The following is a 26838-nucleotide window of genomic DNA, read 5'->3' as shown; positions in this document are numbered from 1 at the left end:
GCAACAAGCGCATCGCCGCTGTTACAAACATTTGCCGACTCGCAGGAGAAAACACCTTGAACAGCATTGTTACCTGAGCTCGATGCACATCTCGGTACACAGAAACAAACCTCACGAATCCGTGTTAGTCCACGCACACCCAGTGAGTTAGTCAGGAAGTCGACACAGACACAAAGTAACCAAGACGTCCTCCCCCTGCATAGTTGCTGCTTGGCTCAGCATTTCCACTTTCAGCCTGGATTGCTGCCAAATACAAAAACATCCAAATTACTTCTAACGTGTTGTCGTGGATAACGCGCATGACTTGCACACTCGCCTCAAGGCAGAAGAAGCCGTTCGTGTACGATTGTTGGTCTTCACCCTGAAGGAAATACAAGTCTTCAGTTTTGTGTTGATCAATACGACAAATTGCTCATTCCAAGCCTGCACTGTACACGTCCACTCCAAACCGAGAGCCGCTCTGGACCGAGACAAGCCGAACAACCTGCGGACCGTCTCGACCTTCCTTCGCAACAACCGCGTCCAACTTCACCGACACTTTCCACGCCTGCCCTCGTTCCAATCGGACCTACCGCCACGCAACCCTTCCGTAGCCACAGTCAACCGAGGCCAACCGCAAAGCTCGCTACTCCGCCCCCTCCTGTTCACCATTTACATGCACCCGCAGACCACATACGCAAAGACAACTTGTGCCCAGAGTCTTCATTTCATGTATGGAATTGTTCCTTTTCCTCATCCCGTTCCAGGTCCTTCTGAGCTCTGTAAAAGAAGACAATTTCAAAAAATTAAAGTATGCCACGTTCTTTTTTCTCAGTGTGTTTCATCACCTTCTCTTTCACTCTACAGAACAAGCACATTAACACCATTACTCTGGAGCAGGTCTCCTGCATTTTATGGTTTGCGCATTTGCACTTATTACCTCGTTCTGGTTCTCCTCGTTGCCTCCTGCCACAAATCTCTCCTCCTCCAGCCTGCTGTAGTGGCCAGTCACTTGCGTGCGTTTGTTACCTTTGCCCAACTGCGATCAAGCTCCCGCGCAAAAACCCGTCTGCTGGTCTCACCTGTGCGCACGCGTCTGTACTCATCACCCTCGTCCGGTGGCTCTGGACGCCTCTCGTCCCAGCCTGCGCCACGACCCGCTATTCGGCAACGCAGCGAGTAGGGAAGACGACAATGAAAGATTGACAAAAAAAAAACAAAAAACATTTACCTTTGGGCACATTTCACACGCTTTTATTGGTGCGTGCAGACTTGCGTTACCTGGGTTTTTGTGCCATCCGAACTCATCCACGGTCTGTCTGGTCCAGTTCATCACCCGATCCACCATCTCCACCCTAAGGAAGAAGAGGCGAGGGGGGGGAGGGGAAAAAAACAACTATGGAGTCCTCCCTCAAAACCCTGCACTGCACACTCCGGCTCGCCAACGTGCCGTCCTTAACTCCAACAAGTCTCCCGACATCTGTCCGACATCAGCCCTAAGAACACTTCCCATGCCTGCCATTGCAACTAGCGACAGTCAACCAAGCCACTGAGCTCTTCTTCCAACCTGCAGAAGCACGAACGCGTCATGAGGTTTAAAAGCTCCCCCCACGCGCTTTTTACAGTACTTCCATTTTTCAACATTTCTTGCACTGCACGCGCTTTTCATTGTACTTGTTTCCTCCCCCCGGCCCCTTTTCTTCCGTTTTAGATATTTAACAACAGCAACCTTTGTAAGACAAAAAAATGTAAGAGACAACGTGCTCAGCCCAAAGTGAAGTGTGAACGTGCAGTGCTCAAGCAAACCCATGCACAAAACCTTTCCTTGTACGCCGCTGCCGCTGCTCCTCTGCCAGTCCAAAAGCCTGCAACAAGCACATTGCCACCGTTACAAACATCAAACATTCGCTTGCTCGCGTGAGAAACCGCAGTGGAGTCGCTCGCCGTTATGCTGCTGGTGCCCATTAGTGCACCTGCGCGCGCGTCATCGCGCCCACCTGTCTCCGATTAGCGCCACACCTCGCACTGGCGCCGCCTGGTGGCCACAAATAAGTCTGTCTAGCAATACGTGTTGAAAAAAAGGCCTCACGAAATGCTCTTTGGTCCGAGTCCCTTCGAAAAACAATTATACAAATAATTAGTACATAAACGCTAATTAATAATTAGTGCAACTCGCTTGTTCGGAACTTTCAATGTATTTTAAATGTAGAGATTAGCTATGGCGTCGACATCAAGTCCAGAATTGAGCGTTAACAGAGAAAAAAAACGCGGTTCTCACGAAATTCTCTTTTCTTTTGGAGACGGTTTCGGGCGGAAAAGGAAAAACAGCACCACCTGCTGGATGTGCTTTAAAGTGCATCTCAGCTGTGCAACGCCGTACATTCTATTAGTATGAAAAGCTGGTCTTTTCCTTTTTGAGTCCAAAACAAACAGGTGGCACCTGTTTTGAAAATAAATATATATATATATATATAGAAAATCCAATCAGGTGCTATTAAAAAAAGTAACAAGCCTATTTTGACCAAGTAAGGCAGGGGTGTCCAACTCATTCGTCACGGGCCACATCGTAGATATGCTTTTCCTCAGACGGCCACGATGATTGTAAAACCGTATCGATGTTTAATCGCCGTCGGATTATTACACGCGGACAACAAATTGATGGATTACCAGTTTTGAAATCAGAAGTCGAGGACAACGGTTTGTTCAACTAACTGTCAAAGGGCTTTGGAGGCAAAACATGCTTACAATAGTTCACTACTCTTTATTACGTAGGAATATACACAAATTTACAACACGTTTTCGCAACAATCATGGAAGATGACGCACGTCATTTCCTTTCGCGGGACACATCAAATCGTGCGGCCGGCCGGATCTGGCCCCCGGGCCTTCGGTTTCAAACCTGTGAAGTGGAAAGCGCAGATATCCGTTTTCCAATGGAGGGAGAAAAATAAATCCTCAAGGACAGTTACCTGAAAAACGGAGGTAACTTCTACTTTGTTACTTTACGCCACGGGAGTCAAAAAATCATTAAAATAAGGACCTGATCCAAAGTCTTTGATTCGGGTTTCTCCACAAAACCCGCACAAGCACAGAGAAAACATGCAAACTCCATGCGGGAGTCAAGAGTTCGACCCCGAACCTCACGACTGTGCGGCACACGTGCTCGCCGCTCGTCCGCCGCGCCGAGAACGAGGACGTAAAATCCACTTCTAATCGCTGTCGCTGTCATCCACTTCTTCTTCTTTCTCCTCCTTTTTCTGCGGCTCCTCAACAAGTCCAGAGAAAAAGCTGCTTTCCCCGAAAGCTTTCTTGGAAAGCGATTTCATGCGTCCGTCCTTCTTCTTCCTCTTGCGGTACTCGTCGACGACGGTCGCGGCCAGCGCGGAGATGTCCCAGAACTTGACGAGCTGGTCGTGGCCACAGCTGAGCAGGAAGCGCGAGTCCCAGCTTTTGGCGAGCTCCTCGACGGGTTCGCCGACGTGCTGCCCGACGCAGCCGATGACGCGGTTGGGGAGGATGTTGACGGCTCTGATGGGAGGAAGGGCACCAAAAAACTCAACCAAAAACGTCACGCGCATGCCACGCGCTGCAGACGAGCCAACCGTTTATTCGCAATAGTGCTAATTAACCCCAAATGGATTGCTTTTCAAGTTGGACGTTTTCATCGGCACGGTCCATTCCAACTCCAAATGAGACGGACTCGTCTGTCGAACAAAGTTGTCGCTCGTGCTCCCTTCATTCGCCCCGCTTCCGTTTGCCAACTCCTGTCTCAAAGCAGCAGTTATTTCAAGGTTCGCAATCGCTGTCATATTTATGCTCCTTTACGTTAGCCCGCCTATGGCATTTCGCTTTATGTTAGCATTAGCTACCGGGGGCGTTCGACCAAACTTCAAACGTACGTTTCATTCTCTTCTACTGTATGTCCCGTTTGTTGCGCCGTACGGAGGCGGACGATTACCGGAAAAGTAGGCCAATTTTCGTCCGAGTGTGTTTTCATGTGTGTAAACGTGTTTCCGAGCACGCGGGAGGGGAGTTGTGATTTTTAGACGGGCTCTGCCGCTGCGACTGACCGGATATAGCCGTCCATAGACGCGGCGCATATTATGTCGTCGCCGACGGGGACGACGCAGTCCACCGACTCGGCCCGTAGGGCGAAACGATCGCTGGTGGCGCCGAAGCCGTCCCAGTTGAAGATGTAGACGGTGCCTTCGCTGGAGCCGCAGACCACCTTCTTGCCCCGCTTCATCAGCGCCACCGACGTCAGGTCGCCGCTCTGGTACTCGGACAGCAAGTCGAAGCGCCGCCTCTTGATGTTGAAGACGCCCATGGTGCCGTCGCCGCTTGGGGGTCGGGGGCAGAAGCGGTTATTGACGGCGCGCGAGGCGACGAGCCGACGTGTCGGACCTCACCTGGCGGTCAGCAGGATCCTCTTGGCGTCGTCCACGGCGATGTCGCTTATGTAGTCCTCGTGGTGCTTCGCGTCCATGACGGCCGAACCTTTCCTCATGTCCCACACCTTTGGACGGAAAGTCACACACAAGCCATTCGTTATCACACAAGCCCCTTCGTTATCCGACGCGCCATTCAGTTCACTTCCGCGGTCGACCCGCTTCATCGCTGATGTGTTTGGGATAAGAGACCGCACGAAAACAAAACGCATGCTTTCCGCACATTTTTCTGAACATATTCCGTGCGCCGGGTGCTCAAAATCAACCAAACGTGATCACGTTGTTACGGAAGTGTATTGCACTCACTTGGATTAAAAAAAACTCAATACAAATAAACCATTTTTTTTGGGGGGGGGGGGGGATATTTTTTTCCGTTTTCTGACTCAAAGACAGGAGTAGCTCCCAGTGTCTTAAACCCATATGAAAATAAAACTTGGATCAAACTAAATAAGCCGGTCACGTCGCTGACGAGACTGGGACACATCGAACTCGCGAGAGTTCGATGTGTCCCGAAAATAGTCACAATAACGGGGGGAACGCGCGAAAAAAAAAAATAAATAGTCGTAAATTCTTTTTCTTTTCGGATGGCCACCTTCAGCGTGCCGCCGTCGTCTCCGGTGGCCACAATGTTCTCGTCCACCAGCAGCAGACTATTGATGGGAGCCCGGTGCGCTCCGCGGATCCTCGTCACCAGGCGCCCCCGCTCCGCGTCCAGCATGTGGACGGCCTTGTCCCTGGACACGCTGAAGAGCTTCAGGCCGTCCTCGGAGAAGCGCACCTGGCGGCACGACTTCAGGTGGTGCCCGGAAGACCAGAGCTCGCGGTTCTCGCCCTCCGCGCGCGAATAGGCGAAGGCGTACACGTCCCCGTCCACGTCCCCGCAAACCAGCACGTCTCGGCTCGGGTGGGCGGCCACCGTGTTGGCGACCGCCTCCAGCCGGATGTCCCGCGGGGTGTCCGGGATCCTCGGCCCGGCCGCCTCGTCTCCGTCGTCCGAATCCGAACTCGCTGAAGGCAAAGCGGCGTGTTCCGTCGAGGCCGCCATGTTTTTGGTTTGCGGCGTTTCTTCTTCCTCTTCCTGTGGTGCAAAACCCTCATTTCATCGCTTCACTGCCACCTACCGGTGTGCGAAGATGATTTCCGCCACCCGTTCATCTGAAATGATTCTGCTGTTCGATTGAGAAAGAAAGAAACAAAAGAGCTTATGGTTTCAATTTTTTTTCCATCCAGTGTTGTTCTGATAAAAATTAGGACAAAAATGTCACGACAAATGTACATTTCCCGTGCTCGTGTGTGACGTGCGTCAAGTTTAACGGTGATTGTTCCTTGAGACTTTTTATTGCGGCCGATACGTCAGCCACGGTTATTTGAATGTTGAAAGAAACCGGAAGTGCCTCGTGCGTGACGCGTGTCCAGCTTGACGCAGGTCTGGTCGGCTCGCTGCGGCTCATCGCAACATCGCGGTTTTTGTTCGCCCTGGATTCGTCGATGCAGGTTTGGACCTCGTCTCTTTTCCATTCGAACATTGGGGGGGGGGGGGCAGGCAACGTTATCTGTGAGTTCTCCCCACGAGAGAACGAGTCTTCTTCAGAAAACGTTTTGTGGACTTGTTGTCAGTCGCGCTATTGTGAGGATGGAGTCGGAGTCATAATGTAATGGCGGCCGACTCCGGCTCAGTGACGTCACTCACGTCATCGGCCGCGAAGCCGAGTTGCTGCATTGCGGCGGGCGCAGGGGAACGGCCAGGTGCGGGATCCGGCCCGTGTCAATGGCATTTGACGCACATCCGGAGCCGGAGCCCATCTCAGCTGATTTTGGGCGACATTTCGACTCATTCAAACACTTTCGCTGATTAAAGGTATCGGAAAATATACTTCGGAAAGTATTCCTTCGTGCCGGTTGCGCTTCGCCAAACGTGAGGTCAAGGATGCTCGCTTCAAGCCAAGTTTGCCGGACGCGAAATGAACCATTCGGGCGACGCGATTACGTATGGAGTCAGTCAGGTTGGTGTGAACAGAGCAATTGGCTTCCTCAAATTCAACAAATATGCGTTCGGTGTGTATGAAAGGGGGAAAAAAAAAATTATTCAATAAAAACAAACAACTCTCATTGTATATTTAAACACCAACACGTTCAAACCAAACCACGTCGTTTCGTCTCATGAAAGAGAATTAAACGCAAAAAAAGGTCATTTCAACAACAACATTTTATTCAAAAGGCAAATCAAGCCAATCTGCGACTTTATTGTGTGTAAACCCCAAAAGAAAGCTTTCAAATCTTTTCTCCCGTCCCCAAGCGTTGATGTCAGCTGGCCATGTCCACCATGGTGTACCCTCGCGAAGAAGCCCTGGAGCGTCTGAGCCAGGACGAGATCGTGGTCAACACCAAGGCCGTCGTGCAGGGCTTGGAGACGCTGCGCGGCGAGCACGCGCAGCTCCTCGACTCGCTCCTCGACTGCGCCCAGCCGTCCGCCGCGCGGGAAAAGTCCGCCGCGCTCCGCAAGAGCATGGAGGCCATTGAGCTGGGCTTGGGAGAAGCTCAAGTGAGTGACCGCCCCCCCGCTTCCCCCCCTCCCCGCTACGAGCTTGACCGCACGTCTGCCGTCCGCAGGTGATCGTCGCCCTGTCGGGCCACCTGAGCGCCGTCGAGTCGGAGAAGCAGAAGCTGCGCGCTCAAGTGCGCCGCCTGTGCCAGGAGAACCAGTGGCTGCGCGACGAGCTGGCGGCCACGCAGCGCAAGCTGCAGCGCAGCGAGCAGAGCGTGGCGCAGCTGGAGGAGGAGAAGAAGCACCTGGAGTTCATGAACCAGATCAAGAAGCTGGACGACGACGACGACGACGACGACGACGTCGCCGCCTCGCCCTCGGCGGAGAAGGACCGAAGCTCGGGCGGGGAGGCGGCCAAGGACGGCCTGGACGACTTGTTCCCCAACGACGACGAGCACGGGGCGGGTACGACGTCGCGCCGCCTCGGCTGACGTGAATCTTTTTGCCGCTTGGCGTTTCGGTATCGAGGAGCTTCGCTGAGACAAAAGTAGTCCTTTTGCTGTTTACTAACTAAACTATTTGGACCCAAATTTATTAGACCGGAGCGGACTCCTCGGGCGTTCGTCCGATCGAGCGCTTCCGGAAAATAACTCGCCCGACGCTCTCGTTTCCACGCAGCTCGGCCGAGCGGCGAGGCGGCGGCGCGGCGGGGCGGTTACGAAATCCCCGCCCGCCTCAGGACGCTCCACAACCTGGTGATCCAGTACGCCTCGCAGGGCCGCTACGAGGTGGCCGTGCCGCTGTGCAAGCAGGCCTTGGAGGACCTGGAGAAGACGTCGGGGCACGATCACCCCGACGTGGCCACCATGCTCAACATCCTGGCTCTGGTCTACAGGTGCGTCGAGACCGCGTGGAAAACCCCAGACGCAAAGCCACGGTCGCCCGAACTCCATACGGGCGCGGTTATCGGATTACGTAATTGCGATTGTGTGAATTGGCGGAATCGTTTTCCCTTTTCTTGGGTGTTCAGGGACCAGAACAAGTACAAAGAAGCGGCGCACCTCCTCAATGACGCCCTCGCCATCCGAGAGAAGACGCTGGGCAAGGACCACCCGGCGGTGGCGGCCACCCTCAACAACCTGGCCGTCCTCTACGGCAAGAGGGGCAAGTACAAGGAGGCGGAGCCTCTGTGCAAGCGGGCGCTGGAGATCCGGGAGAAGGTAGGACCGACCCTCTCGCGCTTCCCGCCCTGCCGTCGTCCTCCGTTTTTAAATCGGTCATTCTTTCGCGTTTGACTTTGCGCGACCGGACCGATTCGAGACTCGCGGTGCCCAAAGCGTCTTGAAATGTGAACGCGGACGACATCAAGTGGAACCTTTGTTAAACACGTCCAGCTTCTAACAATACAAAGTCGGTCCGCTTTATTTATTTGGTCCGTATTTACTACGGAAGGCCCGTGAATCCCATTCGTCCCGTGCCCGAGTCGTGTCGGAAATCCGATCCGGGCCCGAAATCCGGTCACGGACTTTGGCTCCGTTTTTTTGGGGGGGGGGGCCCGCCTCCAGGTGTTGGGCAGGTACCACCCCGACGTGGCCAAGCAGCTCAACAACCTGGCGCTGCTGTGCCAGAACCAGGCCAAGTACGCCGAGGTGGAGTACTACTACCGCCGCGCGTTGGAGATCTACCAGTCCAAGCTGGGCGCCGACGACCCCAACGTGGCCAAGACCAAAAACAACCTGGTGGGGGCGCCGTTCCGCTTTTCCTCACCTTTCCGGCCCGACTTCGCGTGAGAGCTCGTGCGTGTCGCTCGCAGGCGACGTGCTACCTGAAGCGGGGCAAGTTCAAGGACGCCGAGGCGCTCTACAAAGACATCCTGACCCGAGCGCACGAGCGCGACTTCGGCTCCGTCGACGGTGAGTCGACGGCGGTGAACGTGTTAAAGACCCAAATGTATGATGACGCTATTTTTAAAAGCCTGTGGTGTGCGTGCGGCAGATGACAACAAGCCCATCTGGATGCACGCCGAGGAGCGAGAAGAGAGCAAGGTGGGCTGACGCGGCACGGTGACGCGGGCGAGGACGAAGCCGTGAGTCACGGTTCCTTTTGCTGACTTCCCCTCGGCTAGGGCAAGCGCGAGGAGGCGGGGCCGTACGTGGAGTACGGGAGCTGGTACAAGGCGTGCAAGGTGGACAGGTGAGCGAGTCGAGTTCCGGCCGGGGGGACGACGGCGTCGCCGGGTGCCGAGCGACGACGGAACGGGTTAACGCGTCCGTATTTTTACCCGAAGTTATGTCGGAAAACAGTCGTCGTTCTTCTTGTCGCAGCCCCACGGTCAACGCCACCCTCAAGAGTCTGGGCGCCCTGTACCGCCGCCAGGGCAAACTGGAGGCGGCCGAGACGCTGGAGGAGTGCGCCAGCAAGTCCCGCAAGCAGGTGGCGCGACAGGACGCTCGGCGGAGCTAAGGTTACGGGGGAGGTTGATCGTGCGCGCGTTCCCTCAGGGCTTTGACGCCGTCGATCGAAGCAAGGTGGTGGAGCTCCTCAAGGACGGAGGAGGAGAGCGCCGACACAGCAGGGAAGGAGGGAACGGCCCCGGGGCGCCGAGGGGCGACGGCGAGGCCGACGACTCCGGCGAGTGGAACGGGGTCAGTCCTCCGCGTCGATGGCGAAAGCGTGCGGAATGCGCTCAAGTGAAGACAGATTAAATGACAAAGACGGAAAACGCTAATTATGCGATCATTACTTTGATTTGGTCCAATTTACACCACTTAAAATGGATTCGCTCACAACCGTTACCGAAACGCTCTCACGAAGCCGGACGCGAAAAGCGCGCGCGCGTTTGACTTTCTGCGGCGTCGTCGTAGGACGGAAACGGCTCCCTCCGCCGGAGCGGCTCCTTCGGGAAGATCCGCGACGCCCTGAGGAGGAGCAGCGAGATGCTGGTGAAAAAGCTGCAGGGCAGCGGCCCGCAAGAACCGCGCAACCCGGGGTGGGTATTCTCCTCGCGCCGACGTACGCGATGACGATGACGATGACGCTTGATCGCGATTCTGCAGAATGAAGAGAGCGAGCTCCCTCAACTTCCTGAACAAGAGCGCCGAGGAGACCGCGCAGGTGAGCGCGCCGTCGGCGACGTAATCCGGGGTTACCTCACTCGCTCGCACGCTACTGCAAAAAATTATTAGAATTCATTGGCGTACGTGACAGAAATGCTCACACGGGTTACCGGAACGCTCTCACGCAGACTTTTGCTGTGGTTTCGCAGGACGCTAACTCGGGCCTGTCGGACTGTCGGGGACTCAGCGCCAGCGACGTGGACCTGACGAGACGCGACTCCCTCATCGGCTAGATGCGGTCGGGCGCCCGACCGCGCACTTAGTTTTTGGTTTTTGTTTGGTTTTTGTCAGACACGGCGTCGCTGTCGTACGTTCCCACTCGGCGTGCGAAAAAGCCAACGCCTCGTGACGCTGACGTACCCGCGACGCGTCTTTCACCACTTCGCTGCGATTCGTCGCTCGCTCCCCGTCGCGTGACGCTGGACGCCGTCCCTTCCCGTGATTGGCTGTTGAGAACACGGCCGTGGCTTGGGGCCAGAACGGGAAGTGCCGGTTCGCGTCCAGATTTAGCAGCTCCATGAATGTCGCACAATTGAATCCGATTGTATTAGTTCTTCTAGCGGGAGCACCGTTGTCCGACATGTTGCCGCCAATCGACAAATGCACTTGAAGGCGCTTCAATAAATTATTCAACACGTACCCTGACAGTGCGCTTGTATGTTTTCGCACACAGCGACATTTTGCGCTCGAGGATCACATTTAATTTTAAGGTCAGGTCACGTGGATTCGATTGGAAAAAAAATCAATCAAAGAAAAGAAAATGGATTTTTACAACTTCGTAAACTATTGGAAGAAGTAGAATTTAACCATGACCACTCATTTTTTTTTAGGAATGCATATTTACAATTATTTTATTTCATTTTTAAAACAGGCAGATGGGGCAGGTCATTTGTCGATTAGATTAAAAAAAATCATGTGGAAGTAAAATGTGAGCAACATTTTATTTCATTTATAAAAATTACAAATTACATTGAAATGAACCAACTCCAGGAAAAATATTTGGGATTGTAATGATATCTAAATAAAACATGTTAACATAGATTTTGTATTGACATACAGCTCTGAAAATTTAATTAATTAATTTCGGGATTTTGACCATTTTGGGCAAATAAATGCTCAATGACAATATCTGCATTTGAAATTTTATTCCCAAAACTGCATATATAAATATTAGGCGTGTCACAATTCACTTTAAGGACGATATTGGTTCAACCAGAACGATACGATCCGAAACGATTCAGTGTTTGGAAATCAATCAATTTGAATCAATCATTCACACTTGATTTGAATTCAGTGCAACTCACATCTCTTCAGGTTGGATTAACGACTTCTTCTGTTCTTTCAACATAGAAATGATTTTTGTTTAAATCTGATTGTAAATTGTACACAAAGCACGTAACGCTCAAATGTAATATTTATTGCGCGTCACGATGTGTTGATGATGTCCGAGTTACCGTGTGTCATGAGTGAAAAACACTCCACGGCGACGGTGCTCAAAGTGTGGTCCAAGTACCGCAGGTGGTCCCTGGGCTCACTCGAGTGGCATGCGAGAATCACTTCATTCGAGGTTTCAATTGTGCATCACGTTACAGTGTTTTAAACTTAACAATTCTTCTTGAGTACGGTTGTTTTTAACTTTTAACCACAATACAATTGCATTTTATTTTAGCTTTTCTTCATTGCATTTCTTCAGGTACAATGTTTATTTACTTTTGCGCAATACATTTTCCTGTATTTCAATACAAAGTTAATGCTCGAACTGCATAGCTTTAGTGGCTTACATTCAATGAAACACCGGAAATAATACTTTTCAACACTGCGGGGCCTACTACGCGACAGTATTTTAATGTTGGTCATGATTGTGGTACTTGGAGTGCGAAGTAAATATATTTTATTTTTTTAAGTGGTACTTTGTGTACAAAACTTTGACAAGCACTGCTCGACAGTACGCCTGCTCGCGACTTTGTCTCTGAGTGAAGTGTTTGTTTGTGTTGCGTGTTTCACCAACCTTTTAGCTCCCCATCGAAGACGAAAATCAGCTTGAAATGTCGGACGAATTGGTGTTTGGCCTCGCCGGCTTCTTACATTCCACCTCTTGTCGGTCAGCAAATAAGTGTTTTTTTTTATAACTACAAAACCAAAAGGGGTTCATACTTCTCATTTTAAGCTTCGCAGGACGTTCCCGAACGTCTTTAACAAACGACAACAGTCCAGTCGCCTCGATTCCACCTTCGCCGATTCCCCTCGTTAAGCTTAGCGCGCTGCTCTTGTCCTATTTCCTGCTACGCGCAGGGGATCATGGGAGATGTGGTTTGCTTCTCAGACCGGCCCACGCAATAGCGCCACAAAAAAACTACACCGCTGGATACTCCCGTCATCCCCTGCGAGGTCACGGACAGGAAATCTTTATCGAGTAACGCTTTACGTCATCGGTAAAGTGTTTAAAAACAAATTCGAAATGCCCATCTATATAAAGTCTGCCGTGCGTAAGTCCAATGCGTTATTTTCTCGTATCAATATATTTTTTACCTTTTAAAAGATTTTTTTATTTTCGTCCAGAAGGCTAACTCGCCGAGGACTGATCCATCCAATTGGATTTTAGGAATATAAATTGGTACATTGATATAATGAATACATCTTTACAACCCTAATAAAGACAGAAACATGAATAAAAAAATCAATAAATCAATAAATAAAGAAATACATGTAACAATTGTAGGAAGAAAACAAAATGAGCGTCTATCACGTAACGGCTCGGTGGCCCGGGTGAGAACCGAGCGGGCGCACTTGGCCCACCCGTGCCCGCCGCACGCCTGGCTGAAGGAAGGATAGAGACACCGGTGTGACAAGTTTTTATTTTCAAGTTTTGTGGCTTCCAGAAGCTTTGGTGGCGATTAGAGGGTGGGGGGTGGAGGAGGGAGCACAGACCAAGGTCACGCATCAGCCCGTCACAAACCTTCCTGCCGCATGTCGTTAAGACTCCCGGGGGGGAAAAAAAAAAAAAAAGAAAAAAAAGAGGATCCGTTCTCATCATTCCCTGTGCCGCTTTATTTACACCTTTGGCTACCCACAATGCTTTACTTCTGATCAAGTCGCCGCTATGATCCCTCCTCCAGACCCACAGTGCAGCAGTGTTTGTGTGCGTGTGTGTGCGTGTGTGTGTGTGTGTGTGTGTGTGTGTGTGTGTGTGTGTAAACAGGCGGCTGCACAACAAACGCAAGTTGCAGGGGCGGCCACGCGTCGCCCTCGGCCTCTTTACAGGTCGCTCTCGCCGTACAGGGCGCTGGAGAAGGAGATGTAGTCGAGGGCGCCGGCGGGGCTGTCGCCGCTGACGAAGCGCGTCATGCGGCTGATGCAGTACTCGGCCTGCTCGGGCGGCAGCTCTCGGCGGAGCTCTTCCACCGTGATGTAGTTCTGAATTGGATTAGGAGGGAGGGGGGGTGTTGTCAGTCCTCACTCTGATCCGATGACCGTTAATTAAACGTCGGCCGTTGCGGGTTTTCGTACCTTGTCCGAGGCCAGAATCTTGAAGGAGGCCATGACTTGCTCGGCGGTGTCGGTCTCCGCGGTTTCTCGGGTCATGAAGTCAATGAAGGCCTGGAAGGTGACCACGCTGGTGTTGTTGGGGTCCACCAGGGTCATGATGCGGGCAAACTCAACCTCTCCCTGTTACACGTACACAAACGTTGAGCGCGCGTACGTCCGAACGAGTCCGCGCGCGCTCGTCGAGGCTCACCAGGTCGTAGCCCATCGAGATGAGGCAGGCGCGGAAGTCGTCTGGGTCCATCATGCCGTTTCTCTTCTACAAAGAAAATTGCATATTAAAAACAGTGTCGTTCTTTTTTTTTTAAAACGCTGACAACATAACTCCTATATTATGAATACAAACAGTCATTTATTGAGAGCATTTGTTTGCATAAAATAAAAATGATCCAAAAAAATAAAAAATACATTGTTTTGTTGTTGTAATTTTGAACTCTCTCAACTAAATGCAGTCATTTATTCTTTAAATGTATTATTTATTTACCACAGACATTAAAAACCTGTGTCACGGGAACAGTAAAAACATCAAGTGAAAACAAATTTATCTCATCGGATCATTTTTTTACACGATTACAAATACAAAATGTTAAATATATACATTTTCAGTGAATTCAATTATAATTTAAATCGAAATTAAATTTTTGACATTTTCAATTATTTATTAGAATATTGTACAGTGGAACCCCGTAAATGTATTTTCCCCCAATTTTTTCCCCCCTGAAAAAAAGGTGAGAATAAAGTGGGGCATCCGGGGGGGGGAAAATAAAGAACGGCAATAAGCGGTTTCGGGGTTCACCCCTCCAAAAATAACCGGAAGATAAACAAATAAATACAGTCAATCTGCGGGATCCGCTGGACTTTTTTTTTTTTTTTTTTTTAGCCTAATCCGCAAATGACCCGACTGTCGGTTTAGAAAATCCGACGCCAACGGATCGCCGGCCTCACCCTGTCGAAGTGGTTGAAGGAGGCCCTGAACTCGTTGAGCTGCTCCTGGCTGATGCCCTTGGCGTCGCGGGTCAGGATCTGGTTCTCCACCTCGTTGATGGTTCTGGCGACGGTGGTGAGAAGCTGCTCCCAGCCCACGCGGATGTGCTGCGGGCCATCGCGCGTCACGTTAGCGGGGAAAGAGGCCACGCCCCCCCCCCCCCCAGCGGGATGTTACCTCCATGGTGTAGTTGGTGTGCTTGTTGTCGAAGATGAGCGACTCCTGGCTCAGCTGGTGGTCGCCCTCCAGCTTGTCGATGTTGGACTTGTAGTTGATGATGTTCTGCTCGTACTGCTTCAGACTGTTCATCTGGTCCTCCAGAGAGCCGGCGATGTCCGCAGACACGTGGCTGATCTCCTGCGTTGGCACAAGCGACGGCGTCGCTTTTTCACCCGAACACTCGTTCGTATATACTTGTACCGTGTACGCATCGTGGGACCGTTACTCTTGTTAACGCGGCTGTTGTCGTGCCCGTTGTTCTCTCATCTCGCCGCCTGATGGATCGGTGGCGCAAACAACAACTGACGTGCGTTAAAAACACCGCACAAAAAAAAGCCCAAACGAAAACAGACATCGCCTGTACGTTTAAAGAAAGGGTATCAACATCGAAGGCGTGTGGGTTCACGTTCACATTCGGGAACGAAGGTTCAAACCAATCCAAGGACGTCCGTCACAGTTACCTCCATCTTGGTTTGGATCCAAGGTCCGATGACGTTGGCCTGGGCGGCGAACTGGCGTCTGAGCCGCTCGTTGGCCTGCTGTCGGGCCACTTCCTCCTGCAGCATTTGGTCTCTGAGGGGCACCAGGTGTTTGACCTGTGCGGCGACATCGCGCCGTCACAACGAGAGCGCCGCGCGACTCGCCGCCCCGCGGCCGCTCGCCGTTCCGCTCACCGTGTCCCACTTGGTGCCGACGTCCTGGGGCGTCAGGTTGGTGTACGGGTTGATGCCGGACAGCTTGATTCCGTACGTCTGAGCGATTTTCACGATCTCCGTGTGGATGCCCAGCGTGGCCATGCGCTCCTTGTCGGCCTCGGGCAGGGTGGCTTTGAACTGGTCGTGGGCGGTGATCAGACTCTGCAGAGGTGACAAATCAAACACAAATACTCGGTTACTCTACGAATACTCCAACATAAGTCGAAAAGTAATTGCCAGTGGAGGGGGAAAAAAATAAAAACTTACTCCATTGGGTCCATGTTTTTCCTAATATTTCAAGTCAAAATTATGTTAAAACAAGTGAAAATGGTCAAAAAACAATCTACTTTTTAACATTTTCAGTCTGATTTTAAGTGTAATTTTTAGGCAGCAAAACATTTCTCTTTCTTTCTTTCTTTCTTTTTTTTTTTTTTTACTGCCCACGTTTGAAAACAGAGCTGTATGTTCTCTTCCTGAAAACAGGCTCTTTTGTTTATTTTTTTCCCAACTAAGTACGTTTGCCACCTTAAGGGCCGAGGATGACCAAGTGTTTTGGCACCTGGATCTCCTCGATGCTGTGGACGATGAACATGTCCTGCAGGTCCTCCATGGCTCCGTCCATCCAGTTGTTGAAGGGCGCCGCCCTCTTGGCGAACTCCAGGTACAGCTGGTCGATGGTCTCCCACAGCTTCTCCACGCGCTGCGGAGAGGCGCCGCGGATGTTACGAAGGACGGCGGCCGCGGTCGGCGGCGGCGGGTGACTTTTTGTACCTCCAGAGCGTCCCGCCTCTTCTGGGTCAGAGTGCCCAGGTTGTCCCACTGGTCACAGATGCCCTGACAGCGGGCGTTGACGGTGGCGGCGTCGTGGTAGTCCAGCTCGCTGGAGCGTGACGCGCAGAATGACGGATTTAAAAACCGGAACTGGAGCGCCGTGAGGTCTTTGTCTTACTTGAGTTCCTGCGCGATGGCGGCGATCTGCTCCACGCGGTCCTGGTGGGCGGCGAGGTCGCTCTCGAAGGCCTCGTGCTTCCTCATCAGCGCTCGGATCTCCATCAGAGACGCGGACTCGTAGTCCTTCTTGGAGAGCAGGTCTTCCTTACCTGGAACCGCACAAGACGTAAACGGAGCGCTAAAGTCGAGCGCAGTGGATATTTCCATTGAATGCGATCTCGGGTTTTATAAGGCGGGAAAAAGCAGAGAGACGGAGGAACGTAAACGACGACAGGAACGGATCCACAAGTGAGATTCGTTTAAGAGAATCGTTTTATGTCAACAGCGATTCGTATTGAATGCCTTCAAACCGTGAACTTCCGGAGTTCCGAAATTCTCCTCATCTGAAAACAAAAACCGCATACAACTTGTTATTATTAAATTAGCAAAGCGAAGGGAACGTGTTTTGATCGCATTAAAGCCCGAAAAAATCCATTTCTCTTCTCCTCGCTACGAACACTTCAGTGAATAAATGTTTTTGTACTTTTTCGCCGGCGACCGGAGACCTACCTGCGGTCCACGACTCGTGCATGGCGCACTTCTGCTTGAACTTCTCGGCCAGGTGGTCCAGCCTCTCCAGGCGGCGGATCTCCGTGAGCAACCACTCCTCGTAGCCCTTCTCCACCTGCTCCAGACCCTTCCAGGCGTTGGCGATGTCCTGCGGGAGGGAGACGCCGCCAGGCCGGTGATCTCGCGCGCCGTTCACGTTAAGACGCGCCGCCGACGGAGACGCCCGCTCACCGACACCATCTTGCCCTCGGAGGGCATGAAGGCGGGCCTGTTGCTGAGCCTCAGTTTGGTCTGCAGGGTGTTGAAGTTGATCTCCAGCTGACACTTCTCCTGCACGCGCGGCGGCTTGTGCACGCGGCGGTAGTCCCGGAAGTCCTCCAGCTTCTGCTGCATGGCGCGCATGGTCTGCTCGGCCACGCGGTTCTCCAGCCAGGGGACGGTGCGGCGGATCCACTCCAGGAGCTGCGCTCGGCCCACAGGACATTTTGCTTCCGAGGACAGCTCGAGACAAAAAGCGGGCGAGGGCGCCCCTGGACGTTTCTCACCTCGCTGGCCAGTTTCTCGTACTCCTCCATCAGCTTCTCGTTCTCCTGGTTGACCGCCAGGACCTTACAGATCCGGTTGGCGGCCGTCTCGGCCTGTCCGTCAAAGAATCAGATCGCCGTCGGACGCAAGAGCGCGACCCGCCGCCGCGTGCGAAGCGTACCTGCTCGGCACCGGCGAAGGCGTGGTAGAAGCAGGACACGTAGGTCATGATGGCCTTCTCGTCAGGTTTGGGCGTGTTGACGATGTCTGAAGGCCACAACCGCAGTTAGCCTTTAGACCCTTTCGCGATGTTCGTAAACAACAGGCGGCGGGGGTGTTTCCGGGCGGCAGTAAGCGACTGTCGCCGACCTGAACCGCAAACTCGGCCAAAAGTTCGGGGTTCCTCCGAAAATCTAAAATGATTCCGGCCCAACCTGTGGGCGAAGAGGGTGAACGGAGCGCAAAATATCGACGTTCATTTTCAGCTTTATGGCGCGCGACCCATTTCACCATCTAAAGCGCGCGGCTGTGTAATCCGTGCAACAGAAAACTTTCCACCGTGTCTGCTTTCAAATGTCAATTACGGTCAGCGTTGCGCTTGCTTTCGATCAAATTACACATTCAAACTGCGGTGGCAAGAGAAGAAGGATAAAGTCATTGTCGAAGCTATTCACCCAGTTTTCGGTGAATAGCTCGGTCAAATGACACGTTCGCGTTTTGTTTACTGCCGGTGCCAGTGGACATTGCTAGAGCCTCCGCCGCCCAGAAGTTCGTGCGACGTCACGGTCCCTCACCTTCCGCGTCCAACATCTTCGGGATGTCCAGGTACTTCTCGGCCACCTCGAAGGCCGTGTTCAGATTGCCGATGGGGTCGTCCTGCGGGCAACAAACGTCAAATGGGACAAGTGACCACGAGACAGGACGCTGATACGTTTCAACGCTCCGTGAAGAAGACAAGGAAGGAAGGAAGGAAGGAAGGAAGGAAGGAAGGCAAAAGGCACCTTTCTCAGTTTGGAGTAGTCGATGAGGTCGGGTCTGTGTCTGTGGATGAGGGCGCACAGAGCCAGGCCGTCCTTCCAACTGAGACGGCGGAAGACGAGGAGGGAAGCCGTGAAGTACGGAAACCAAAAGGGGGCGGATGGCGGGCGCGTTTCTCTGCCGGGACGGCGCCGTAGGAACTCACCTGATGTGGAAGTTCTGCACGTTGACGTTCCTGTAGGGGGCGGTCTTCCTCTGACACCACAGCAGCAGACCCTCCTTGGCGGACGTCTCTGCACCGGCACACGCGCACTTTAAAGCGGGGCACGCACACCGACAATCGGCTCATCGTAGTCGGCAAAGATAACTGCTGAAAACGTGCCAAGACTGAGAACTGCGGGGATAGTGTGTTAGGGTTTTTCATCGTTTCAGCGAGCCCGATTATTTTTGCCCGGTACCCCGACAGGCGTCCAAATTGGTCAGGTGAGGGGTCTCTCGTATGATAAAAATCGGTTCAGAAGATGTCAAACATCAGTATGCTCGTACTCCCCTTAAACGCGACGCACGAGGTCACGAGTTGGCAGGCGGACACACCTTCAACAGAAATGTCCTGGATAGCGAAGCGCAGGATGATGGTCCAGATCATGCCGAGGGTCATCTTCACATTGCCATCGACGATTTCTGCGCACGCGCACACAAAGCGACGACCGTTTCTCATTAAAAAAAGGCCGCAAGCTCACAATGGCGGAGATGGCAACGAGTCAGCCTGCGCTCACCCTCGGCGCCGATGGACACCAGCTTCACGCCTTTGCTGCAGATGAAGTCCAGAGCTTTGTTGACGTTGGCAATCTTGTGGAAGCGCATCTTTCCTTTGTCTGGCTTGGGGAGCCTCTCACCTGCCCGTCCGTGCGCACACGCAAACTCAGCGCACCCGTGGGACGAAACCAAAGAGGCCTGCGTTTCACGCGCTGGCCGCGGCAGCGAGCCTACCTGATATGACCTCCAGAAGCAACATCAGCTTGAGGCCATTCCTGAAATCCTCCTCAATGTTCTCAATCTGCGTGCCGGCTTTCCTCAGGTGGGAGTTGCACCAGGCTGTGAACGTCTGTACGCACGCACGCAAAATGTAAGAACAGCACAAACTGAGGGTGAACGCGCACGTGCAAAAAAAAATAACACAAATTGAACACGACAGTTAAGACAAAATGAGTCGACACGTGACGATGTTTTCTTATGCCGCCGAGCAAAATAGTTCATCGGGGTACTAGTTCGGTCTATAACGTCCGTCAGAAAATCGGAAACAATTGCTGATCGTTGGTTTCCAAAGTCAAAGCGGATTCTTTGGCGAATAAAGTCTTTTGATCCAAAACAAAGATAATCAGTCTGCCTGTATATTATTTATTGTTTAGAGGCTAAAATCTGAGGATACCCGACCATTTTAAGTGAAACAGTAGCCCCCGAACGATTCATCGATGATCAAAATACTTGTCCATTCATTTGATAATCGATTAGTCGATTCATTTTGACACCTCTAAAGCCGAGTGCGCTTTTTTGTGGCAACCGATATCGTCACGTCAGACGAAGTGTAACGTTTTACAGCGCGATCTACGTTATAATTTCCGCGCGTCACGCCGCACCGAATTGAGGTCGCCGGCCGAGTCCCGCTCGCACTTGACGTGTGCCTCCCCCCTGGACGGCGGCCAGCCGGGGGTCCTGGCAGGTGCGGGCCTTTGCCACGCATGACCAAATTTAGACAGACTCCTAATGCAGCCCTCTCAGGCCACAAGGCCAAGTTGTGTGTGTGTGTGGACTAGGTGCATGGAGGCTAAATCGGGTTGCCATGGGACACCGGCAGACAGCTGAGAAGGCGAGATTCCTGAGGCCAGCTCGGAGAGGAAGGTATGGATCGGGGAGGATGACAAGGTCGCACAAGCACTCGCGCTAGCGAGCTAATTGCTACAACCCGTATGAAGTCACCCTTCATACCGAAACCCTGCCCCCACCCTCCCCGAGTCACACCTGTTGCTTTCTGAAGTCTTATGAGGTCACTCACCCACCCACCGCATCCCGCTATCCAGCTGACACACCTCTTAATGTTTACGTCACTTGGGGGGGGGGGGGGCCTAGACTTCGGGGCTACCGAAAGACCACCTGCGATCGCCCCCATGCCCGCCTCCCCTTCAAAAGCAAACAAACATGGCCGCGAGCTTCATTTCCTGTCCATTCCTTTGCGACTTTCGCATGGCGAGCGCCAAGATAAAGGATGAAGGGAGGCGGGCGGGTGGATTTTGGGGAGCGAGGAGGCAGGGGGGCAGGGTGGGGGTATTTTTAGGAGGAAGTGAAACCATCTGTTGGCATCTCTCCGCCACTTCGGAGAATCTCGTCTGCAACGGGAACCGCAACGTACGAAGCCGTCCTGGCCTCGGACACTTAATAGCTCGGAGGCCTCGTTGAGAGTCGGGAGCGGGTCTATTCAAGTTCTTCTTTGATGCGCCACGTTTAGCTGATGAATTTTCCAAAAATAAATCAATTTAACAACTCGTACTTGGACTTTTTGGGAAGCTGACGTAAGAATATTACGTATATATATCTTTGAAGTTTATGAACTCAATACAAATGCGTCTCATTTGAATTGGGACCGCCCGTCGCGACGCTCGGACTCGTTCCTTCCACTCGCCGCTTCCCTTTTCCCACCGACTGGGGCGGTGCTGGCCGGTTAACGCGTCCATCTCGAGAGTTCAAAGGTCGGGGTTCCTGTGTCTGGGTGGGCGTGATCGGGTTTCCTCCCACATGCCAAAAACTTGCATGGCAGGTTAATTGATGACCTGAAAGTGTCCGTTTTTTATTTTGGCTCAATGATATCAAATTACACGGAAGTACTAAGTTTGACCTGCGTAAACGAAAGATGGTGAACCCGCCCAAAATGTGTGTTCTGTTGCGTGAAATGAGCATTTGTGACACTTTGCAACTAAGGAAAATGGGGAAAAGTTAACAAATCAAAGTTGAGCCGAGTTGGCTGAAGGCTCGATTATATTTAGACGCTCCTGGCGGGGGGGGGGGGGGGGGGGCCAAGTGAAAGACAACACTGAGAAAGTTCCAAGGCCGAAAATATCGACACGGCCCTGGCTTGGCACCGCAAGCGCCGAGAGAAAGACCTTTCATTGGTGACCGTGTTTTTAAAAAATAAATAAGTGATTTTAAAACACTATATCTCACACAGACGCGCGGACATCCATTCATAAATTCATACACGCGCGAGGCGGACGCGTGTACCTTCCTCTGCTGCTTCTCCCAGGCAGGGTCGAGCAGGAGGTCGCGGTCCCAGTCATCCTCCTGGGTCATGTAGGTCTGCTCTTGGTGGATGGTGTACGTCATGTGGCTCTCGAGCGTCGTCATGGTGGCCGCTGAAAAGAGATCAACAAGAGGGGGACACGAGCTCTCGTCCTGGGGGGGTCACGCCGTGTTCCGCTCTGCCGGACTGACTGCCGCTCGGCCGTGAAGCGGGGGGTGAGTGTCGCGGTTGCGGCCCAAAAAAGGGGAAGGGGGGGCCGGGCGAGCGCCCCCCGCCCCGCCCCTCCCCGCCGGGACGCGCACCTGTCGCTGCTCATGAAGCCCCTTGAAGCGAGGGGAGTGGAAGTGATTGTCGGATAGGTGGCGCAATTTCATTACAAAATGTAATTTTAATACATATTATTACTGGCAGAAAATCTGCACTTAAATTACAAATGGAAATTTCCACGATGACAATTTTCACTTTCGCCTCCGAAAGCTGACACTTGCGACTGGCCCTCTGTGCCGTTCTGTAGCAGTTTCAAACGTGACATTTCCCCAAGTATGACCACAAATCTATTCATTTTGACATCTTGAAAATGAGCTATTAAAGAGACAGGACACAAGCATTTTTTGTCAAATTGGACCCTTTATTCATTCGTTTCCTTAGTACAGTACAGTATAGTATAGCATAAGCCTCCACTCTGTGAAATTCGACGACACGAGTTTCTCGACAAGTCCTGTCACCAAGGTTGCTGGAAAAGCAACAAAGTCAAAACCGGCTGGGACAGAACCTGGACCCCCACCCGCACGACGGCCCTCGTGGGGGGCATCTGCATTCGCCTACATAACGGCAAGTTTAAACGCATGCCCAAAGAGACCCCCGCTCGGCTACTAGCTTTTTCCTTTACTGTGGTGTGAAAGTCATTTTTTTCCATGGTTTACAGTATGTATGTACGTAGTTTCAGAGAATAGTTCTAACTGGTTAAAAAGGTTCATTGCGAGCAACACGGCATGTTTTATCTACGATGTCGTGTAGCAAGTGCTCGTACAGTACCATACCGTACTACCGTAGTGTCTTATAATGCACTCACATTGCCTCAAAGTAGCCTAAACGACAAAGGGGTTACCTTTAACACTTCAATGTCCGCCGCTCAGCTCGTGCGGTCGTCGAAAGCAGGCGAAAGAGCTAGCTCGTCGTCGCACACTAGCTAGTCTACAGTAGTTTGGCTTTAGCTTAGCGTGGCCGTGTCGCCGCCTTCTCACGGCTGGCTGGGCTTCGGGAGAGTCAGGATATGGTCAAATAATCCTCTGACGTGTTAGGGTATGCTGAAAGTTGGCATCGTGGCGCACTCACCTGAAGGTTCTCCAAAGCAATTCCGTCACCTTTTGCAGGGGAAGCACAGAGCTCCAACTACACAAAATAGCAGCAATAAAAAGAAAAACAAAAGTTGGCGTCGCAAACGCGTACGGCACGCAGCACACCAAGTACGTGCGTAGTTAGGGGGGGGAAAGCAGCTTACTGTGTTATTAGGGGAAAGCGAGGTTTGAATATGTTTGTCAGTATTTGAAACACTAAACGCTAATGTGTTTAGGATCATCGTTTGATTGTGGTGTACATGTATTTATGGTTTAAGCAATTAATACATTGCTGTCCCATATTTAGGGGGCTTCGATGATTTGCGGAAATTCGCTAATCGGGGCCCGGCTCGCTCCCCCTAACCTGCGAATAGCAGGGGCCGACTCCATATACGTAGCGCTCGAGGAACAAATGAAAAGTAGATTTAGATATATAAGAAAAATGTAAAACTTTACGTGGCCTTCAAAATCAGAAAGTCGGCACCAACACTCACCTTGTAAGGTTTCCCTCCTCCATCTTGCAAATGTCCACAAGCGTCCTATAAGAACTCTGAGATTGTTGACAATCTGCAGGTGCCACCGGCCCAAATCTTATAGGACACCGCCACAAAATGGCCCCCGCCACACACACACACACACACACACACACACACACCCCGACGTGGCAAAGCAATTTTTGCGGTAGAGTGAACCCCCGCTTTATCACAGTTCTACTTTCGGGCTCCCGCTATACCGCAGATTTTCAAGCAATTGTTTGGAGGGGTTTTTACAGTATAGAGGCAAATCGGAATTTCGGTCTCCTGGAAGACATGCAGGAGGAGGACTGAGACTAAACAAAGTAAGAGTTGTTGTTCCTACAGGGCAGAGTGCACATTATATGCCTGTGAGTAAAGCCGTACGGTGTGTTCGGTTTACAATTACAGCACGTCTATGACATTTTGCATTATTTTAGCAATAAGCTAGCAGACTTTTATGATGGTTGAACATAGCGGTCTTAAAATCTTCGTTTCTTCAAGGTGACGTTATATGGTAGGCTCCCATTTCTTGACAGCGAGAAAAGGCACGAAGGAATACGTTAAAGACTGTTTTAGTGAAATCAAATAAGTTTGGAGCGGAAGGGTGTGGCAAAAATATAAAACTTTTTTAATGGCTTCGCTATATACTACAGTGTGCAATGTATCCCCCGTAATAAACAGAGGTTCACTATACACACAGACACACGCGCACCTTTCACCGCCATTCTCTCATCTCCATGGCAACAAGAGTGTGAGGCGGTGGGACGCACCGGAGGTCGAGTCACATCCGGCGGCGGCGGGAGAAAGCACGGGTGTGTGAACGGCGGCGAGGAGGTGGAGGGGCAGGGCGGGCGTGAGGGCGGCGAATGCGGCGGAACGGGATCGACTTTTGGGCAGGGGAGAGAGATGGTCCGTGCCCCCGGTGTTACAACACACACGAGCGAGGTGGCTTCAGGCCCGGTGCCAGAGAAGTTGGGGTGGGGGGGAGGGGGTGAGGTGGGAGATAAAGCTCTGCTCATTTACCTCGGTGGCGACTGACGTCACGCTAAAAAGTCATCCACGCCCACACCGTCATCCAGGTGACCTAATTCAGTTGAGACAGTTAGTGGGGGGAGAGGGGGCCGTGGCGGGTCGGTGGCGTCATGCACAGTGAACACACAAACACACGCAGGGAGAATGTGGCGACACATCCACCACAGCCAACACCCCCCCCCCCCCCCCCCCCCCGCATGATGAAGAAGAAGAAGAAGAAGCGTACATGGCCCAAGCTTTGTGTTGCTTTAGTCAGCACTAAACATCCAAAGAGCGTTTATTCAAGTTTGGATACACGTGTGTCAATCAGAGCATGCCCTCAATAAAACAACAAGACACAAAAAAAGTTGACACAAAGTTCTACAAAGGATGCAACCACAAGATTACACTCTGATCACCACAAGGGGGACGGGAAGGGGCGAGAAGCAAGGCAGTCGGTTGATTGGGGGGAGGGGGGGAGGGGCGTGTCTATGTGCAGCTGTCAAATAGTTCAATTTTGCAAAAAATAGGATTGCAAACACTTCTTCGTCAGAGCGGTCGGGATGCCACCTGGGGTACAGGAAGATACTGCCCCCCCCCCCCCCCCCCGCCCCCCAATTGTGCTCTTATTTGCTCACCACTGTGCCACAATATCTTCCCTGTGAAATTAACGTAAATGACCCCCCCCCACCTGACAATGAACGTTAAAAGCACTTCTTGTGTAGGCACGGAGTCCAGCTTCTCATTCACTAGTCAACATGCAGCGCAATAACAAACTAAAAGACCCCACTTTTAATAATAATTAAAAAAAAAATGGACCTCTCAAGAAGGGTATGTGGAGGGGAGGTGAAATGAGGAACAAGAGGTAGACAACTGTATAAAACCAAGAAAGAGGTGAGACAGTGGCTTCCCGCCTTGCCATGACGACAACAAGGGGTTGTGGGGAAGAAACAACGGTGAAAGCCCATGTGAGCTTTACGTACGCACCCCGCCGCCCCCCCCCCCAACACACACACCTCGCGGACGCTCGCTTCTGTCCGTCACAATGCAGCCGCCGCGCAGCGTGTGCTTGTACGACCTCTTCGCTAAACTAACATAAGGCAATAAAAACCCACGGGCGGATGGCGAGCGGCACTGAACCGGACTCCCCGTCGAGGGTCCGACCCCGAGGAACTCGACAATAAAGGCGAAGAAGGTGAGTCGCGGGGGCGGCTCACTACTGGCACAACCAAAAAAAAGTCAAAGTTCACTACTCGCAAAAAGTCCGGGACACTGGGCTGCCAGGGAAACATTTCAGGATGAACCTGAAATGCACTATAACCTTTACAGGTCAACTTTCCAATGCACGCATGTATCACTAGTGTCGGGCCCAAACCTCCTTTGTCCCGATTTGGTGGTGAGGAGTCCCCACCTTTAAAAAAAAAAAAAAAAAAAAATAACAAATTCGTGAGCAATGTAAAGTGTTGAAAATGGCTTGCTATTCTTGACGATTCTGAGCAAACATGCCGTTTCTTTGGTTTCCGGAAATGTGCCGCTTTTGGAGATGTGGCGAGAGGTTTCCGCCCGACGCCAGCGATGTCCAGCGGTTCAATGTTTCAGTACGTTTTTGCGCAACTTGCGTTTCTCTAACAAGGACCCGAACGGAAAAATTCACAACAGGCGTTTGATCTCTGAAAATGTCCACTTCTGCGTCTTTCTGTGACTCTTCCAGTCGCTCCGTTGCAATCGGAAGGTGACACATAAATGGACCGATACACATCCTGGTTCAATTGCAAATGGTATCTCAACAGTCATCATCTTTGACATTTGACGACGCCTAACAATTGCTCACCAGGAGCTGAGAGCGTCACAGTTTCATCAGCAGGTTTCATCGGACGAGACATTTTCAAGGCTCAACCGCCCGCTTGTGAATTTTGCCATTCGCCTCCTTGTTCGAGAACAGCAAGTTGTGCAAAACGTACTCAAACGTCGACCGGCTGGACGGACGCGGCCCGACTTTTGAGAGTAGCGTGTGTGTCCTCAGTACCGGCGCGACAACGATAGAGGTCAAAGACGGCCAACGGGTGAGGGGCTGCGCTGCATGACGAACAGAACAGCTGGTCAAGCAGGTTAATAGCCCCCCCCCCCTCCCCCCTCCCCCAACAAACACACACAAAACAGCCCATTTGAGGAGGAATTGAGCAAAGGAGGGGTGGGGGAGGAGGGGCGGA

General features: G+C 52.0%; 3 protein-coding genes across 6 annotated transcripts; 1 reads left to right on the top strand and 2 right to left on the bottom strand.

The window, feature by feature from the left end:
- Positions 1 to 2720: 2720 nt before the first annotated feature.
- wdr55 (WD repeat domain 55) lies at positions 2721 to 12338 on the bottom strand. 2 transcript variants are annotated; one of them, XM_061669406.1, is made up of 5 exons: positions 12037 to 12338; positions 5020 to 5596; positions 4389 to 4495; positions 4050 to 4319; positions 2721 to 3507 (listed from the first exon to the last, which is right to left on the bottom strand). In XM_061669406.1, the coding sequence occupies exons 2-5, from the start codon at positions 5470 to 5472 to the stop codon at positions 3189 to 3191; spliced, it is 1149 nt and encodes a 382-aa protein (XP_061525390.1). In that variant the 5' UTR covers positions 5473 to 5596; positions 12037 to 12338; the 3' UTR covers positions 2721 to 3188. The 2 variants fall into 2 exon arrangements, with proteins under 2 accessions (XP_061525390.1, XP_061525391.1); XM_061669407.1 differs by having other exon boundaries at positions 5020 to 5593.
- On the top strand, positions 5756 to 10667 carry klc2 (kinesin light chain 2). Of its 2 annotated transcripts, none has more exons than XM_061669399.1 (14): positions 5756 to 5921; positions 6724 to 6969; positions 7038 to 7377; positions 7591 to 7807; positions 7943 to 8132; positions 8478 to 8651; positions 8726 to 8825; positions 8908 to 8957; positions 9038 to 9105; positions 9237 to 9345; positions 9414 to 9557; positions 9777 to 9901; positions 9969 to 10026; positions 10178 to 10667. In XM_061669399.1, exons 2-14 carry the CDS (start codon positions 6742 to 6744, stop codon positions 10259 to 10261), a joined length of 1887 nt encoding a protein of 628 aa, XP_061525383.1. In that variant the 5' UTR covers positions 5756 to 5921; positions 6724 to 6741; the 3' UTR covers positions 10262 to 10667. The 2 variants fall into 2 exon arrangements, with proteins under 2 accessions (XP_061525383.1, XP_061525384.1); XM_061669400.1 differs by lacking the exon at positions 5756 to 5921 and adding an exon at positions 5944 to 6285.
- Positions 12339 to 12870: 532 nt separating the features above from the next.
- LOC133397939 (alpha-actinin-3) lies at positions 12871 to 21869 on the bottom strand. Of its 2 annotated transcripts, XM_061669396.1 has the most exons (21): positions 21747 to 21869; positions 19464 to 19578; positions 19250 to 19369; positions 19068 to 19154; positions 18679 to 18766; positions 18497 to 18575; positions 18290 to 18371; positions 17677 to 17762; positions 17516 to 17608; positions 17202 to 17432; positions 16971 to 17118; positions 16420 to 16570; positions 16242 to 16350; positions 16030 to 16170; positions 15450 to 15632; positions 15237 to 15371; positions 14734 to 14913; positions 14517 to 14663; positions 13765 to 13830; positions 13536 to 13694; positions 12871 to 13442 (listed from the first exon to the last, which is right to left on the bottom strand). In XM_061669396.1, exons 1-21 carry the CDS (start codon positions 21867 to 21869, stop codon positions 13284 to 13286), a joined length of 2682 nt encoding a protein of 893 aa, XP_061525380.1. In that variant the 3' UTR covers positions 12871 to 13283. The 2 variants fall into 2 exon arrangements, with proteins under 2 accessions (XP_061525380.1, XP_061525381.1); XM_061669397.1 differs by lacking the exons at positions 18497 to 18575; positions 19068 to 19154; positions 19250 to 19369; positions 19464 to 19578; positions 21747 to 21869 and having other exon boundaries at positions 18679 to 18759.
- Positions 21870 to 26838: the final 4969 nt, after the last annotated feature.

The sequence above is a fragment of the Phycodurus eques genome, chromosome 23 (assembly GCF_024500275.1).
Source record: "Phycodurus eques isolate BA_2022a chromosome 23, UOR_Pequ_1.1, whole genome shotgun sequence".
NCBI lineage: Eukaryota > Metazoa > Chordata > Actinopteri > Syngnathiformes > Syngnathidae > Phycodurus > Phycodurus eques.
Note: the sequence above shows the minus strand (reverse complement) of the source record. Positions and strands in the feature narration are given on the sequence as shown.